This window comes from Pantherophis guttatus, chromosome 9 (genome assembly GCF_059756535.1).
Source record: "Pantherophis guttatus breed Tessera chromosome 9, ASM5975653v1, whole genome shotgun sequence".
In the NCBI taxonomy this organism is placed as follows: Eukaryota; Metazoa; Chordata; class Lepidosauria; order Squamata; family Colubridae; genus Pantherophis; species Pantherophis guttatus.
In genome coordinates this window covers 19,498,296-19,516,447 of record NC_142071.1, presented here as the reverse complement: position 1 = coordinate 19,516,447, position 18,152 = coordinate 19,498,296, and the positions used below count along the sequence as shown (strand labels likewise).

Here is an 18,152-nt window from a genome sequence, read left to right as displayed (position 1 = left end):
TGAGTGGGGCCATGAATGAATTGTGTCAGGTCCATGGCTGTCATGGAAGCCATAAACTCCCGAGCCATTCCAGACACCTCACCGGCAGACGGCAGGTTGAAATCCCCCATGACCAAAAGTCTGGAGGTATCAACCGCCACCCCGGCAATAACGTTGAGAAGCTCGGGCAGGGCCGCTGTCATGTAGCAGGAAGCCAGGTACGCGATCAGCAGGCCCACCTGCATCCCATGGCCCCACTTCACCAGGAGAGACTCACAACCGGCTATCTGAGGTACAGTGGCCTCCCTCGGATCAAGACCTTCCTTTATAACGACCGCCACCCCCCCACCCCTGCCCTGGGCCCTTGGCTGATGGAATGCACGGAAACCTGGTGGGTACATCTCTACGAGGGGGACTCACCCTCTTGGCCCAACCAGGTCTCTGTAATACCTGCCAGGTCTGCACCCCCCTCCTGTATTAGCTCACAAATGATACAGATAATCCTCAACTTACAACAATTTACTGAAAAATGTGACTTATGACTGTTTTTCACAGTTATGACCATTGCAGCATCCCCATGATCATGTGACCGTTGAACCAGCCTGCACAAATAAGAAATAGGCGGGTTTTGAGGAAGCCAGCTCCTGAAGCTTTAACCAAAAGTACCATCTTTTTTTTTTTGCAACTTTCTTTTTGTAACAAAACTCTTTAATTTTAAAAAAGAAACTTATTAAAATTTTAAACTGACAAGCTAAAAATGCAAACTAAGAAGGAAAAGGCGGGAAAAGCTACTTATATTTTATTCTTATCAATAGTCACTGGTTAAACAATGAATTGACTACTGTAACACAAACAGTATAAGATATCATTGAAAGTTATGAAAGAATCTCTACCGTACAGGTAGACCTCGACTTACAATCATTCGACAATTGTGATTCTTCGGAACAGGGTCCAATCAGAAACCTACGCCTTTGGTTAATTATCAGGTGTCTATTTGCACCAAGTTCCCTTTGTTGCAATTTAGCGTATTTCCACTTCTCCATGCAAAAGCTAAAATTTCAAAAGTACAGCAGACTGACATGGTCTCTCAATGCAGGTAGTTCTCAAGGGATTTTCTGCCTGGTTGCTGGGTGGGTGTGGCCATGGTGGGTGTGGCCTAGTCGGGCTCCTGTACCACAGCCGGGGGGGCGTGTTTTTGCCCTCCCCGGGCTCCGGAGGCTTTCTGCAAGCCTCTGGGAGGGCAAAAACAGCCTCCCCGGGCTCTGGAGGCCCTCTGGAGGCCATAAATGGGCCCAGTTCCAGCCTTCCCAAACTTCTGGTAGGCCCGTTTTTTGCCCTCCCTGATCCTCCGCGCATGCCCTGCACTTACCTGGATCCAAAACGGGCCGCTTGGGGACTGCTGGGAGGGGTGGGGCAGGGTGGGCAGGGCCAGCCAGTGGGATTTGTGGGTTCTCCAAACTGCACAGAATCTTATCTAGAGATACTCCCAAACACCTGGGAACCCCCAGCAGCCCATCCCTGATAAGGGATAGGAGGAGAGAGAACCGGGCTGCCACTTCTTTTAAAGAAAAAAACCACCCCTCTCGTTTCTTCCAGTGTGACATTTCCTCACACCCCAAGCAAACTGCAGAACTGGAAGCCTGCATGATCACAATGGAAAGGAAATGTTAAAGCCCTTTGAAATGTATTCGGCCCTTCTAACCTGAATCAAACCATCTGTGTCTGCTATTTATTCTGTTTGGGGAGAGAATATGTCTTTGAAGTGATAGGCAAAGAAAGAAAGCACAGTCCTTCCCACTGTCCAGGTTCTGTTCTTCCTGATTCACTTTCCCTTGAAACTTTCCTTTACTGGAGGAAAAAAAGCTGGCCTTTATTTCACAAGGGGAGAAGCTGTTTAGGAACAAGGTTATGGGGAGCCATTTCCACTGAATGATTCCAGCGGTTATTGAAAAGTGGGCGGAAGCAAAGATTTCCAGATAGGCAATGTGCAGATGAAGAGAGAAGCATCAAATGATTGGCTTGAAGTCCAAGGATGTAGAGAGCAAGATCCATCCACAGCTAAAGATAAAACTCAGATAAAACACTTGAGCACAAAAGAATCTCTAGATTTGTTTCTGGTTGAAGACTTTGTCAAGAAGAAATATAGACTTGGTCATTTGCAGACAATCTAGAGAACTCAGTAAATATCTACTTTTGACTCATCATCACCATCATCATCATCATCAAAAAAGGAGTGCCAATCTTGAATCTCATATCTTGCAGTGGAATGGGCTGATTTGTTTGAATCCCCTTCCCTGTAGAACAGAATTTCTGAAATTCTGGCTATTTAACATTCTTAAATAAAGTGGGGGAATGGGCCTATGTTGTTGTTAGTTGTGAAATTGTGTCCTATCCATCGTGACCCCATGGACAATGTTCCTCCAGGCCTTCCTGTCCTCTACCATTCCCTGGAGTCCATTTAAGATTGCACCGACTGCTTCAGTGACCCCATCCAGCCACCGTGTTCTCTGTTGTCTCCTTCTTCTTTTGCCCTCAATCTTTCCCAGCATTCAGCTCTTCTCCAGTGAGTCCTTCCTTCTCATTAGGTGGCCAAAGTATTTGAGTTTCATCTTCAGGATCTGGCTCTCTAAAGAGCAGTCAGGGTTGATCTCCTCTAGGACTGACCGGTTTGATCAGTCAGGGACTGACTGCAGTCCAAGGGACTCGCAGGAGTCTTCTCCAGCACCAGAGTTCAAAGGCCTCAATTCTTTGGCGCTCAGCCTTTCTTATGGTCCAACTTTCACAGCCATCCATTGCAGCTGGGAAAGCCATAGCCTTGACTATATGCACTTTTGTTGGCAGGGTGATGTCTCTGCTTTTTAGTATGGACCTATACCAATATCTATCTGGAGTGCATATCTCAATTCTTAAAGCCCCCATAAAAGCAAGCAAAAGATTCAGATCAGGTATGACAGGAAATTAATTCTGAGACAAACTGCATTCACACCCTTCTCATGAAACATTACAAAAAGATGAAGCTTTTGAATGGGGTCTCTCCAATGACTGCACCCGGGCAACCTTTGGTATTTAGCAGTGTGAAGGGCTGGCAATGGCGTGCCATAAGGCTGGTGCCCTCTTGAGATGCATACAAAAACATGCTCAGTGCCGCATGGTAATCAGCTTTCAGATATTCTATTTTATTAATATGCATGGCTTGTCTAACTAGATAGAATTAAATATGCTGACTGAAAGAGCTCGTGGAAAGAAATGATAAATATTAGAAATTTAGATAAGCAAGCAGGTCCGGATCCAGTATGGTATATTTGACATTTTCCAAGGCACCCAATGAAAATGTTCACTTCCCTTGGTTCTAGATTTATTGATTACTTTGCTAAGAACTTCTGATACCCAACAGATTGCTATCCATAACTTGTTCTGTCCTGTGCAATTTGGACTGGAAGATAATACTGCTTAGTGCCTATTTCACCAAAGACCTCCATACGGCTTACAGTTCATTGAAAGCTCAACAGTATAGCACAGGTGTGAAACTCAGGAATGACTGACACAACCACATTACTCCACAAATTATTTACTGAAATATGCATAATCATTTCCTAAAGTATCTTAGCACAAGATGCAATAAAAAAATAATAATAAAGCAACGATCAGTACAAATTACAGATCTGTTTTTGCAACCAAGAGCTTTGGTGAATTCACTTGGTGTGGGAATTGAAATCTGTGATGAAACAGATTCAAGCTCCTGGCAGGAGAGCATTAATATGTCTGGGTGATACAACGAAAAATTTCTGACTTGTATCTCCAGATAACATGGTGCTCCCATCTTCTCTTGGCAGATCTTAATTCTTGGAAAGAGGTATGGCCACGGAGGTTCCATTCAAGACTTTGAATGCCATCACTGATATTTTCTCTCAGACTAAAAGCATACTGTTAGCTGGTACAATTTCTTTAAATCTTTGAGCTAGCAATATGGAAATCGAAATAGGTTTTTCACACTCTTTCTTTTGTATTTTATTGCTGACCTTGTTAGCTTCAGTTTGTTCCTCCAATTCAAGTCTCCCTTTTAATGCAGGATCAGTCAGTTTGCATAGTTTCAGTGCTAAAGGCTGATCCTATTCAAATGGTCTATCCTTTTCCAAAAGTTAATAATGTGTTGAAACTTGCCCTTCCATTTCCTAAACATTTCTCCCTCTGCAAAAGAATATATATATATATTTCTATTGTATTCCTCAGGATGCTTCAGGATGTCCTTTAATGATGTCTCAGGGTTACTATTTTTTTTGCTGGGAGTGCAAGATACCGGCACTTTTATTATTTAATTAAAAACTTCTTCACTCTGACACCTCGTCTCCTTGTCCTAGCTAATGCAAGAAATAACCTCAGGGTGTCTCCCATTGGGAAGACATGGAAGCTACAAAGCAAGGAAGCTACAGGGAAAGAGAGTTCACACACAAATTCCTTCTTACTTAGCACAAGGTTCCTGAACCCATGTCGTCCTTTGAGACTCTCGCCCAGGTTTCCTTTAATCTTAAGGGAAAAGAATTTCTTTCCCCTCAAATTAAAGCAGAATGGTTGGCAAAGGGCAGGAAATACATTCAGCGGAACACCAAACATAATAACCGGTTCTTTGCTTTCTTCTGCAGACAGTTGTCCGTGATGGCAAGAGAGAAAGCATCATGAGCACCCTGTTTGTCTCTCCATCTGACATCGAGAATGGCCAAATCATCATCTGCCGAGCTACCAACAAAGCGGTTCCAAGTGGAAAAGAGACTTCAGTCACCATTGACATCCAACGTGAGTGTGATGGAGTGGGTGCATCTTTTTCTGTCCGTTTTTGCATTTTATTCCACAGTATTCACACTATCAAAGGTGTGTTTTTTTTTCTCAAAAGGCAACTAGACATTCTGTGTTTGTTTGTTTTTATTTGAAGACGTTTCACTTCTCATACAAGAAGCTTCATCGGTTTCAGACCATTTACACACGGATTTCATACCTATTTACACATTGAGTCAGCTGACCTTGAGATAAACCCTCAAGTGGCCTCAACAATTCTCTCAGGGAGAGTGATAACGACCAGATGATTGCAAAGAATATATGATTCTTCCATCCCCTTCCCATACCTGTCAAAATTAATCCTTCCATCTTGCCAGGGGTGAAATTCAGCAGGTTCTGACAGGTTCTGGAGAACCGGTAGTGGAAATTTTGAGTAGTTTGGAGAACCGGCAAATACCACCTCTGGCTGGCCCCAGAGTGGGGTGGGAATGGAGATTTTGCAGTATCCTTTCCCCAGGAATGGGGTAGAAATGGGGATTTTGCAGTATCCTTCCCCTGCTATACCCACCAAGCCATGCCCACCAAGCCACACCAAGCCATGCCCACAGAACCGGTAGTAAAAAAAATTGAATTTCACCACTGCATCTCGCCCATCATCCTGCCAGAACCAATGAAGCTTCTTGGATGAGAAGTGAAATGTCTTCAAATAAAAACAAAGAAAGAAAGTCCAGTTGCTTTTTGAAAAAGCACCTTGGAGACAACCATGACCTGGATGACTGAGAATCTCTGCAGATGCTCACACTGTATGGAGAGGGAGTCACAAATGAGGTTACCTATATATTTATTGTGGTCTATCCTCTTTTACCTAATCCAATTAACATAAAAATTTATTGGAGAATTACTAACACCCTCAACCCCCTGTAGCTCCCAGATATTTGGGAGGTGGGAGAGGAAGAAGGGAAGGGAGCTTGGCAGTTAAACTGGGACACCAAATCTATGTGAGCATGTCTGTGTATGCACACGCTAATTTAATTGTCTCCTTGTTTGTTGTTGAAATCGATCAGCAGAACAATGCAGAAAGGAATGCATTGAGGTGACAGCAATGCCAAACTTCCTCTCTTTTTTTATGGTTGGGCATGGTTCTGTAGGAGATGGTTGATGAATTCTCAAGGGTTTTCAGTAATGTAAGAGACAGAGAGTAGAAATAAGGAATTTGTCTTCGCCTTGATGGAAAAGAAACATAGATTTCCGCATCATCGATTTTTTTTTTCCTAGTTAAGAATAAGGCTTTAGAAGATGCCAGAACATGTCTTATATTATTGAACACCCAACAACTAGCAAACTTTTGGTGTTATTATAACATTCTGTAGTTTGCCCAGGAGGAATGTTTACAATGCACATATTCTTAGGGCATTCATGATACATGTACTGAAGCTGTATAGGGGAGATCATAATAAATTGCTTCTTCTTGTTTACTTGAAGAAATTGAATGTGCTGCACCTCTCCCCGCTCCCCAAAAAACTCCAAAATGACATATGGGAAGTTGCTACTATTTGAATCAATTCACTCCTAGTGAGCAGTCTTTCACTGGTCAGTCATCACGGCCGAACGAATCTTCTCAGCCGCGTCGAAATGCAAGGCAGTTGTAGCCTAAATAATTTAGTGTTTGCAATGGCTAGCAGTTATTGCCAGATGAATTGCCAAGATTCAAAGCATTCTGGAAATGAAGGTCTAGGGAGACCCAGAAAGGGCAAAGGGGAAGGTATGTTGCTGAGTTTACAGGTCTTGATGGCACTGTGCTTCGTTGTTATTAAAGTGGGGGAAAACTTTCAGAGAGGGGTTAATAATGTAATTTAGCTGGCTTAAGCTTAAATTGCTGAGAAGTGGTCTCAAGTCAACTGTTGAGAGAGAAACAACATAGTAGCTTCCAAGTGGAGTAAATAGGATATCAGCCCAGAACAATGGACACCGACATGGGAAGAAGCTCAGAGGAAATTATGGATGTACAGCAGCATTATTAAATGAGAAGGTGTGAAAGTCTTTTTAAGCAGCAAACAAGGCTTGCTTTAATGGTTATAACCTGTGGACAGAGTATGCTCGCATCACGAGTAAATAAGTAGACTTTTCATTAAATTAAATTAAATTTAATTTAACAAATTTTTCAGCTCTGGATGGCTTACAAATTTGTATAACATTCAAAAATAAGCAACAATTATAAAAATACAGAAACAATACAAGACAAAGGAACAATGATGCCAAAGGAAAACAAAGCTGAATGGGAACAAGAAAAAGAAAGGAAGGAAGCATCCTTGACAAGGCCGGGATGGAGAGCCACATTTTTAGGACCTTTTGATATACCAAAAGGGTGGGGGACCTTTCAAATCTTAGGGTGCAGAGGGCAGATTCTTAAAAATTCAGGGAACTATTCGGAGAGGTTTCTGCCCTGAAAGTAGCATGCCATGCTACTGCCATGTTGAACTTCCTGGCACTCTTAAATATGAGGAAGTGACCACAGGAAATGTTTAATGACTTTTTGTATTAAGCCATAAAATGCTTCATGGTCCTTTTTGCATGTCATAAAATATTTTCTACAACTTGCCAAATTTCAGTTCCACAGGAACGTCTCCTGGATTTTGTGTGCATTGTGTCAGTTAGCCAATTTGAAAAAGTTGGTTGAAAATTCCTTGCACCATTTTGCCCAGTTAAAAGTTACAGACACAAAGGTGCTTCTTTTAAAAGGCAACTGGGCTTCTTTTGTTTTTTTTGAAGATGTTTTGCTTTTCATCTAAGCAGCTTCTTCATTCTGACTGAATGGTGGAGAATGGAAGGATTTATATTCTTTGCAGTTATCTGGTTATCTTATCCCTCTATCTGAGGGACGTTAAGGCCACTTGGAGATTTGTTTGTGTCCTCCAAACAGCCTCAATGACTCTTAGAGAGAGTCATTGGATGAGAAGTGAAACATCTTCAAGGAAAAACAAAGAAAGAAGCACCTTTGGGACAACCATGACCTGGATGACTGAGAATCTCCATAGACAATTACAGAAACAAGAAATTTTAGAAGTATATAAATAGGATAGCATTCCAAATTGAAAATGAAGCAGGATTGCTGAATCAGAAGCAGGCATTCCTGATGAGCATGTAACATGTCAACTACCTTCCAGTGTGAAAGGGGTGAAATGTACTTACCTTTCCTACCGGGCCACTAATGTGCATGCACCATGCAGATGGTCAAAACCGGGACATGACAATGTCCCAGTTTGGGGGGCGGAGCCTCCCACCACCACGCTACCAGCTCTCCTAACTACCCACAACCGGTGCTACCTGCTCCCGCGAGCCAGATAGAGCTGGCAGCATTTCACCCCTGCAGTGATTCCATAAAAATAGGATAGGAAAATTTAATGAGTGAGATTTATTGATTGGGGAAACCTTGTGCAAAATTGGCCATTCTTCTTTAGACCAATGGAAACTACCACTCTAGCATAGTCATTCTAGCTTTTTCCATACATTGATGTTTCAAATATTGGTAGTCTCAGTTTGAACTGATGTTGCTTTGAGTAGCAATGCTGCAAGGGATGAATGGCGTGAGAGCTGAATTTGTTCTTTGAACCAATAACCACCCTCATTACTTTACAGAAATAATATTTCTTCATGGTTGAAAGGACATCATAAATATCTACACGTACTAATACAAGTCACCTACGTTCTGCATCTTTCAAGGAGGACAGATTAAGGGGAAATTCATTTTATATAAATGTAACATGGGTGGCTGAAATAAATCACTGGGGCTCAAAATGAAAGTAGTCAATATGAGCCTTTAAGGTAAAGGTAAAGGTTCCCCTCACACATACGTGCTAGTAGTTCCCGACTCTAGGGGGTGGTGCTCATCTCCGTTTCAAAGCCGAAGAGCCAACGCTGTCCGAAGACGTCTCCGTGGTCATGTGGCCGGCATGACTAAACGCCAAAGGTGCATGGAATGCTGTTCCCTTCCCACCAAAGGTGGTCCCTATTTTTCTACTTGCATTTTTTATGTGCTTTCGAACTGCTAGATTGGCAGAAACTGGGACAAGTAACAGGAGCTCACCCCGTTATGCAGCACTAGGGATTCGAACCGCTGAACTGCTGATCTTTCGATTGACAAGCTCAGTGTCTTAGCCACTGAGCCACCATGTCCCTTTCAATTACCTGTCATTAAACAGCAGAGGACCTCCAGCTCTTCATCCCACCCAGCTCTCCAAAAGATGAACCTGAGCTTTGTTACAGAGAGTGAGCAACTCCAGCTGAAACATCTGTTCAAAGTGATTTTCATACCATCAGCCATATCAAAGCAGGCCTCCTGTGAGTAATGTGCCAAACATCACAAGTGGGATTAAAATCATGTTTAATGGCTTTATATGCCATAAACTATTTATATAGCTAAAGCCCAGGGGCTACATGGAAAGCACATCCTGTGTGCCAGGATGGAGCAAACTGGAGGGGACAGGGTTTTTTGTTTTTTTTTTAGTCTTCTTGCACTGCACCGATAGCTTTCTTCTGCTCTGCTCACACTCTGTGTTTAAGTTTGCAATATCTTCAGAAATCAGAAGTTTGTGAGAAATGGTAAACCCACTCTATTGTCTGTGCCACAAAACATTGGCAGTATAAATCTATAAAGCCTTAGTAAGACCACACCTAGAGTACTGCATCCAGTTTTGGTCACCACATTATAAAAAAGATGTTGAAACTCTAGGAAGAGTGCAGAGAAGAGCAACCAAAATGATTAGGGGACTGGAGGCTAAAACATATCGTGAATGGTTGCAGGAACTGGGCATGGCTAGTCTAGTGAAGAGAAGGACCAGGGGAGACATGATAGCCGTCTTCCAATACTTGCGGGGCTGCCACAGAGAGGAGGGGGTCAAGCTATTCTCCAAAGCACCTGAAGACCAGACAAGGAACAATGGATGGAAACTGATCAAGGAGAGATTCAACCTGGAAATAAGGAGAAATTTTCTGACAGTGAGAACAATCAACCAATGGAACAGCTTGTCTTTAGACATTGTGGGAGCTTCATCACTGGAAGCTTTCAAGAAGAGACTGGACTGCCATTTGTCAGAAATGGTGTAGGGTCTGCTGGGCAGGGGGGTTGGACTAGATGACCTACAAGGTCCCTTCCATCTCTGTTAATCTGTATCTGATTGCTTGAACTTGGCAGTGTGATTTCCTTTGGGTTAAAACAAAAAGCATTCAAAATGTATAGTGTAATCCCTAAAATAGACTTAATACTGCTTGAACTAATAGCAAGTTCCAGCCTTGTCCCATTCATTGTGTAGAAAGTTAGCACCCACCCCTCTCCTAGAAGAATGAAATATCTTAGGAAATATTAAAAAGGCAGAATATTATATTTCCCTAAAGGGAAAAATGGAGAAACATGCTCTTGGAAAGCAGCCCCTACCTTTTCTTAATAGCCCACAGCAGATGTCAGCACTTAAGAGATAAAGAGATAGATAGTGCTATTCATAAGGAAATACCCTCAACCAAGATCCAGCAAAGGTATCATCAGCAGTCCAAACTTTGCACTGCATCAGCAATCTAAACTTCAACCAAATCTAGCTCAGACAACCTACAGAGCCAGCTATGACCCCTACATAACTCCTACAACAGCCAACAGAATACATATTCTTGCACAGGAACAGGAAGCTCAAGTGCAAAGCCCAAGAGAAGGTATAAAAAAAACCCACTCTCAAGTCTACATGGTCAGCTGCACCAGAACCATGTTCTTGGTGGTTCTGCTTCATCATTAAACCATCTTTCCAATCAGCCTCCATGTTTCCAGTGTCTTTCTCCCAACTTGGAACTGAACCAGATGGATTTTTCTTCCAACAATTGCATCCTTCTGTCTAGAATGATTGTCAGTTCCATCCTCAAATATTAAGAACAGGCCCAAGCTGTGTTTGCATTTCCACCTTATATTTCCACCAACTAAACATTTCCAAGAAGAAGAAGAATGGATTGGAACTTTCATTCCATTCCATTTCAAGGAAAAATTTAAAATTGCTTTGTAGCTATGCTGGTTTATAAGCAGTCCCTTTCATGAGCTAAAATGCAGGGCCATCTCCTTCTGTGACTCTATTACTTACAAACGGCTTACACAAATGATCAATTGCAACCCAATAAAATTCCATTATGCTGAATAAATATTTGTCTGCGTTTATGCAAATTTCACTTGATTTCTAGGGTAGAAATCTTTAGCTTGCCTTTATAAGGCCATTAGGAAGCTGGATGGATGTTTTGATTTTTCACAGGGAAAATAAAAAAGACTTTTATTTGTCCTTAACCTACAGTAGAATTTGTTAAACTACTATAGGGGAAAAACATACATTGAAAAGCAGGGGGGGGGAATCTGCTTTCTAGGAGCACAAAGAGGATCCGTTTGTAGATCCTAGGACTGCATTGTCAAACAAAGGGAGAACTATGAAGAGAAGCTTGATTCATACATAATAAAGGAAGGTGATTAGCTGTTGTTGTGTAACAATAGAGAAGTGTCAAGATGCCTGCAAATGAATTAAGAGTGTACTGGATGTTTCTGGGCTGTTGTGGGAGCACATCTCATTTAAATTCCAACCTGTGCTTGCCTTTATTGTAATTTGGATTGCACATTTTAAAAATGAGATTAAAGCAAATTGAAAATACCTATAATTTCTCATCATAATTTCCCAGCCAGAAGACCGTGGCTATACTCCCAACAAGCTCCCATTCATTACAGCTTGGTAAAACCCTCACTACTACGAGGGTAAATTCGGCAAGGGAATAATTTACCCCAAGCCATTTTGACTACTACCAGGCTCTTATTTTGGCTTTTCTTTCATTCTTCCATCCAATCTGCTTTTGCTAAGTGAGTTTCATTAGTTAAAAAAAAAAAAGCACAATTCTCTGGTTTTTCCAGTTCATTCTACAGAATCCTGCCATTCTCCAGATAATGTGATGTGCCATAGTGAACCTTGCTAAAAAAAAACAAAAAAAAAAGTTGCCTATAAGCAGCTAGGTCCTTTGTAACAGGATGAGATTAGAGGGATTAAGGTATCCACTTTATTTTTCTCAAGATGCTCAAAGTCAGGTCCAAAGTTGCTGGGAGTGGATATCATTCTCCAGCAATGAAGTTTCAGGCTGTTTTCTTTTTTTAATAAGGGACACAAATGCCATTGATCTCGGGGATTTGTCTAAACTGACCTATCTCCTGCTCTTGATCAAGTGAAATTTTGCAAAAGCTTTTCTTTTCTTCATGATGCTGTGACTTTTTTTTTTTTTCAATAGTCTACTCATACAGCCAGTGGTGGTATTCAACCGGTTTGGAGAACAAATTCAGCCGGTTTGGAGAACAAATCTAGTTCAGGCAAAACGGTAGTGGCGACCCACCTGCCCCAGCGCTATGCTGTCCTATTTAGCCACATTTTCTAAGCCGCGTGCATGTGTGCAAGCCACGCATGTGAGCAAAGCGCATGCATGGAAGGCTGTGCACGTGCGCTCACATTTTCGGCAAACTGGTGGTAAAATTGTGTGAAACCCACCTCTGCATACAGCCTACTGCTAGAGAAAGAGATGGAGGCTACTTGCTCCTGTTCTTAAGTATTTGTATCGAGTTGGTACTTCTATGCAAAGGGACAGTTAGCCGTCATTTAGATTTAAATTCTTTTGAGCGAGAAAACTCCAAGCATCAAAGAAGAACTCAAATTCCTGTCACTGACCACCGACTATCCCATGGAGAGAACAAACCTAGTTCTGGAATTTCCCAACAGTTGGAACAACTAATCATTGGAATGATTTGCCTCCAGAAGTTATGGGTGCTCTAACACGGGAGATTTTTAAGGAGAGCTCAGGCAACCATTTGTCTAAGATGATATAGGGTTTCCTGCTTGGGCAGTGGGTTGGACTAGAAGACCTCCAAGGACCCTTCCAACTCTGTTTTTCTGTTCTGTCTATTCCAACTGCCATTGAAGCTTCTAAGTGTCCACAGTACCATCAGGGACTATAATTCTACATCATACCAGGGACTAAAGGCTGCCCAACCACCTGTTTTATACTCATGAGAAGCAGATGGCAGTTGGGCCGTCCAGAATAGTCTACTTCTCCATCTGGCTAGTGGAATTTTTGGATCAGATGATGCTCATTCTCTGCTAAGCAAGGTTACACAATACTGATACTAAGAAGACTCACCATTAGCAGGGAAGAGCAAAACAAATGGAGCCATAATTAATGGTTGCAGATTCAAATGTATTGCTGGGGTGCCAATATATTTGAAATTTGCACTCAGTAATCGAACAGAATGTATCTCTCCTTATTCAGGATGTCTAAGTTCGCGAGTGATGAATTAAATACATTTTGCACATTTTAAAGGCAATATCTTCTTCCCAATTGCTCCACAGGCATTTGGGTTGACTCTTGGCATGAACAACGTCTATTACATCACAACAGATGCTGGCCTTTAGACCATCATCCTGTATTTTACTCTCCTGGAAGAAAAATTGGTTGGAATTATTGGAATTTACTCCTAGGTAACCTCACCCAAAAATGCATTGCTGTAATAGTACTGGGCACAAAGGCTAATTATGTGAAGTTTTTTCCCCCTGTTTTATCTCCTAAAATGCTCCACCAGTAGGTACAACTGATTAAAGCAAAAATCCATAAAAACGGCACTGTAGCAGTGGTGTCAGAAGCAACTGAATCAACAGCAATCTAGGCATTCAGAGTATTGGAGAGAATAATGACTCCCAATAACCACCAGAAATCTGGAAAACAGATAACACACACTAGCTGAACAAGTGTAGGGAGTGCAATGACATCTTTCTGAAAGTTGTACTTACCAAAGACTCCAGAAATGGAATCATTCTACAGCAAATGTAATTGTAAATCACCACAGTGTAAAAAAGATGTTGGGACTCTAGAAAGAGTGCAGAGAAGAACAACAGAGATGATTAGGGAACTGGAGGCTAAAACATATGAAGAACAGTTGCTGGAATTGAGTATGTCTAGTTTAAGGGAAAACATGGGGTGACATGATAGCAGTGATCTAATATCTCAGGGGTTGCCACAAAGAAGAGAGAGTCAACCTATTTTCCAAAGCACCTGAAGGCAGGACAAAAAGCAATGGATAGAAACCAATCAAGGAGAGAAGCAACCTAGAACTAAGAGGAGATTTCCTGACAGTGAGAACAATTAACCAGTGGAACAGCTTGCCTCCAGAAGTTGTGGATGCTCTAATACTGGAAGTTTTTAAGAAGAGATTGTACAACCATCTGTCTGAAATGGTATAGGGTTTCCTGCCTGAGAAGGAGGTTGGAGTAGAAGACCTCCCACGTCCCTTCCAACTCTGTTATTCTGTAACCTGTAAATGACAGAACATGAAAAAGGCATCTGATTAATCAATTCCACAATCAGACCGCATCCATAGAAAAGACAATATTTAGCTTGTGTATTTGTTCAGCTTAATTTGGCTTGCTCTTCCTCTTGTAAGTACTCCAGAGTCATTGACATGACTCCTTTCCTTGTTTGATTCACAAAAGATACTCATGGAGATAGGTTAAAGAGAGAGAGAGAGAGAGAGAGAGAGAGAGAGAGAGAGAGAGATATGGTGGAAAATACAAAGATTTGGCACTGTGGAATGTTGTAGTCACAGGAAGGTCACTTTATGGAAGATACAAACATCTAACAGTGCAAAATGGTGTGGTCATAGCCAGGCACAAAATTAAAATCTGAGAAGAAGAAGAAGGTGGAAATTTGAGTAATGGAAACTTGAGAAGGATTTGCTACTTACCTTTAATGAATCATATATCATTCTTTACCACTGAAACAAAAATTCTAGTGAACTATGAAGAGTATATTGTTTCAAAGGATAGAAGCCTTTCCATTCTTTACTGGTTCTCACCTTGTTACACCTGGTAGTTGTAGCTGATCACTTCATTGGTGACCTGGCATCTCCTGCCCAACCCACTCTTTCTTTTGGTTCTGTGCACCTGGGAAATAAATGATCATGGGGGATCTTGAACTGCTCAGAAACCCAGGCAACTGTTTACAACTGTGTTGTGTGACGTAAGAACCTCATTCCATAGTTTTGTCTGTCTTGCTAGCAATGTGTGACTCTGCTGAGGACCCTCATAAATTCTTAAATTCCTGGTCTTCCTTTCCATCGCACCAACCTTCTCACCTGATTCCTACCCCTTTCCTTAGTTTTCACCTGGTTTCTGCATTTCTTTTACCTTTTCTTTGACTTTGGGTGGCTTCCATTCAGACCTCAAACCCAAACTGCTTCAGCAAGCGTCATGTTCAGAAGAGCTTTCTACATCACAGTGCAAAACATTATAGGCATTGTCAGGTGCTTTAAGTCTGTTTTTTCAGGATGATTCTTCCTGACCCACCCACTGGCAGGGCACATGCCTATATCTCAGCGTGAGCTGCCAAGTGGAGCATAATCGAGCATCCGCCTCCAGCAAATCTGTGTCAGCCAGAACACAGTTGGGAAATAGAGGCAATCTGGCACAGGCGGTACAGAAGGAACCGATCTGCTAGATGACAAGTGCCTCCTGTTTCAAATGTGACTATATGACAACTTAATTTGCAGTACAAGAATTAACCCCATTCTCACCACTGTCCTGGATTAGTTTAATTAATGACTTATTTGCAACCGTTGGCCACAGGCAGATGGGCTGTGTGTTGAAACGGCTGGTACTTGGGTTCATAAAGGAAGCTCATTTAAAATTGTGGAAATTGTCTTGCTTATAAACAGGTTTATAGGCAATTTAAAATTGGCCTTTGATGTCAGGAATGTGCCATAACTAATGAGTGCATGTAAAACTATGTTTAAGTAACCGTTCCAGAAACTGTGTGTCAGTCTGCATTTACAAACATTACAATACAGACAATACAAACACTTCCCAACATGTACCAAATAAAAGGCTAAGAGAAACGCCTTCATATTCTTCATATTTTATAGGTATGTGAAAATTCATATCATTCTATACCCGTCACTATATTGAGTTTTAACAATTCACTCACCCAGTAATTGTGCAGTTGACATTTCTACAATTCCTTGAAAAATGGTGTGAAATCATATATATATATCACTCTATTCATAGAGAGAGAGAAGAGAGAGAGAGACAGAGGAAGGAGGGAGAGAGGGGGGAGAGAGGGGAGAGAGGGGGAGAGGAGAGAGAGAAGAGAGGGGGGAGAGAGGGGAGAGGGAGAGGAGAGAGAACAATTTTTCCTGGATTTTTGCTAAACATTTCCTTACTATTATATGGATCTTGAAATAGTTCTGATCCCATTGGGAGAGAAAAGATGAATCTCTTTGAACAGCACATCCATGATTTTGGTGGAATTTTGTCATAGTTCTAAAGTTGTATTCTGTGTCTCCAAAAAGTACCAGTTCTTGGGTTCCTATATCAGGACCATACACATAATTCAAGCAAAATCAGGCTACTATTAGGCTTTGTAAGAAATTTGATGATGCACGACATAAGAAAATAGATCATGTCTGCAAACCCACCAATTACTTTTGTATTTTGCTTCTCTTCTGAGAAAAGAGGAGGAAGAAAACAATGGAGCTGAGAGGCTGGCATGTCTACTGTCTAATCACAGGTTTACTTTTATTAGGAGTCTTCTTGGGCTTTGACAAAAGGCATCCTATGCCTTGAGATGCTTAGTTTGATCCAAACCCAAAATGCATGGGCAAATGGTTTTGTTTTGTTTTGCTTTTTCTAAAAAAAAGTAATACAGCTAAAGAAGCCTGGTTGGAAGATCAAGAATGCAAAATAATTCTTCGCTGAAAGTATCAAGAGGATTATAGACAGTCGCTCCTTGTTAAGCACCATGATAATGGAGTCCCTGAAATTTGTCAGTTCAAATGCCTTAATAAAATAGTAAAATGCTTGCAAGAGTCATGTCCCTCAGGAATAAAATGGCCTCAGCTGTCCCTGTGAAGATCTGTTTTTCTGCTGTAAGGAAGATAAGTAAGGATGCCTTTGGCTCCCTTACTTATCTATTCTGCTCAACAAATCCTTTGGATCTATCCAGATATAGAATTGAAGATACATAGCAAATGAGTGACCTTCCCATAGTCATTTGGGGAAGAAATTGCCAAACAAGTAGTAATTGCTCCCAGATTTACCCTGCCTTTAAAGCTATCATTCCTTCAAGAAAAGGGATTTCATTGTTGGGCCATTAGATTTTAGACACTGAAAGGTCAAATTGGTATCTTGGCTAGTTACCGCACATCCATACATCACAACAGTAGAGCAAACGGGAGCCTTTCTTCAGAAAGACACAGTTCTGTACACAAAAGCATGAAAGGTAATAAATTGGCCATTGTTTTTTTTACAGATCCACCTCTCGTCAATCTGTCAGTAGAACCTCAGCCTGTCCTTGAAGACAATACAGTAAAGTTTCACTGCTCTGCCAAAGCTAATCCAGCAGTTACACAATACAGGTAAGTTCATAAGTTTGTAAGTTCGTCTGGAAATAACCATCATTTATCCTTGCTTGCTTGCTTGAATGTTTTAGACTGCTTACAACCATAGAAATGCTTGTTACTATTTCTATTTATTGGGGTTTTAAATTTGAGCCACTTATTTAATTATTTTAAATTTTATATCATTGTTTTGTCTGTGTTTTTAAATAGGCTGTACACCGCCCTGAGTCCTTCGGGAGAAGGGCGGTATAGAAATAAAATTATTATTATTATTATTATTATTATTATTATTATTATTATTATTATTATTATTATCTGTTCCCTTGAATGTGTAAAACAAAACTGATTAATAATTAAAGCCAACTCAATCACTGCATCTGATGTAAACATTAGCTGGGCTAAGAAGTTATAGTTTTCTACTTGCAGGCAACAATAGGAAACATAAGGAGTAGATATGTTGAGTTGCTGGGAAGATAGTATTTCCAAAAAAATTAACAGTACTTTTTTTTTTCTGCTATATCTGTTTGTTAGTAGACATTTAGAGTAAAATGATCCACAAGTATATATTCTAGGGCCGTGATGGCGAACCTATGGCACGCATGCCACAGGTGGCACACCAAGCCATATTGGTGGGCATGCGAGTGTTGCCTTAGCTCAGCTCCAGCACGCATGCGTTTTGGGTCTTCTGGGCCCACCGGAAGTGTTTCCGGCCTCTGGAGTGGTGGGGAAGGCTGTTTTTGCCGTCCCCGGGCTTCTAGAAAGCCTCTGGAGCCTGGGGAGGGCAAAAAACGGGCCTACCGGGCCCACCAGGCCATCACATGCCAAAAGTGGGGGGAGCATGGGGGGGTTGCGCGCACATGCATGGGAGGGGCAGGGCACATAGAATTATGGGTGTGGGCATGCGCCCCTGCGACCACCCCACACTCCCCCAGCTTTTGGCATGCAATGGCAAAAAGGTTAGCCATCA

General features: G+C 41.6%; 1 protein-coding gene across 3 annotated transcripts in view; it reads left to right on the top strand.

Annotated features, from left to right (window-relative positions):
- Positions 1-18,152, top strand: part of KIRREL3 (kirre like nephrin family adhesion molecule 3) — an 847,361-nt gene that overhangs the window by 660,862 nt on the left and 168,347 nt on the right. For all 3 annotated transcript variants that reach the window (XM_034421931.3, XM_034421932.3, XM_087876028.1), the window contains exons 6-7: positions 4,620-4,770; positions 17,098-17,203. In XM_034421931.3, coding sequence (XP_034277822.1) covers positions 4,620-4,770; positions 17,098-17,203 — 257 coding nt within the window. The remainder of the gene's footprint in view (positions 1-4,619; positions 4,771-17,097; positions 17,204-18,152) is intronic.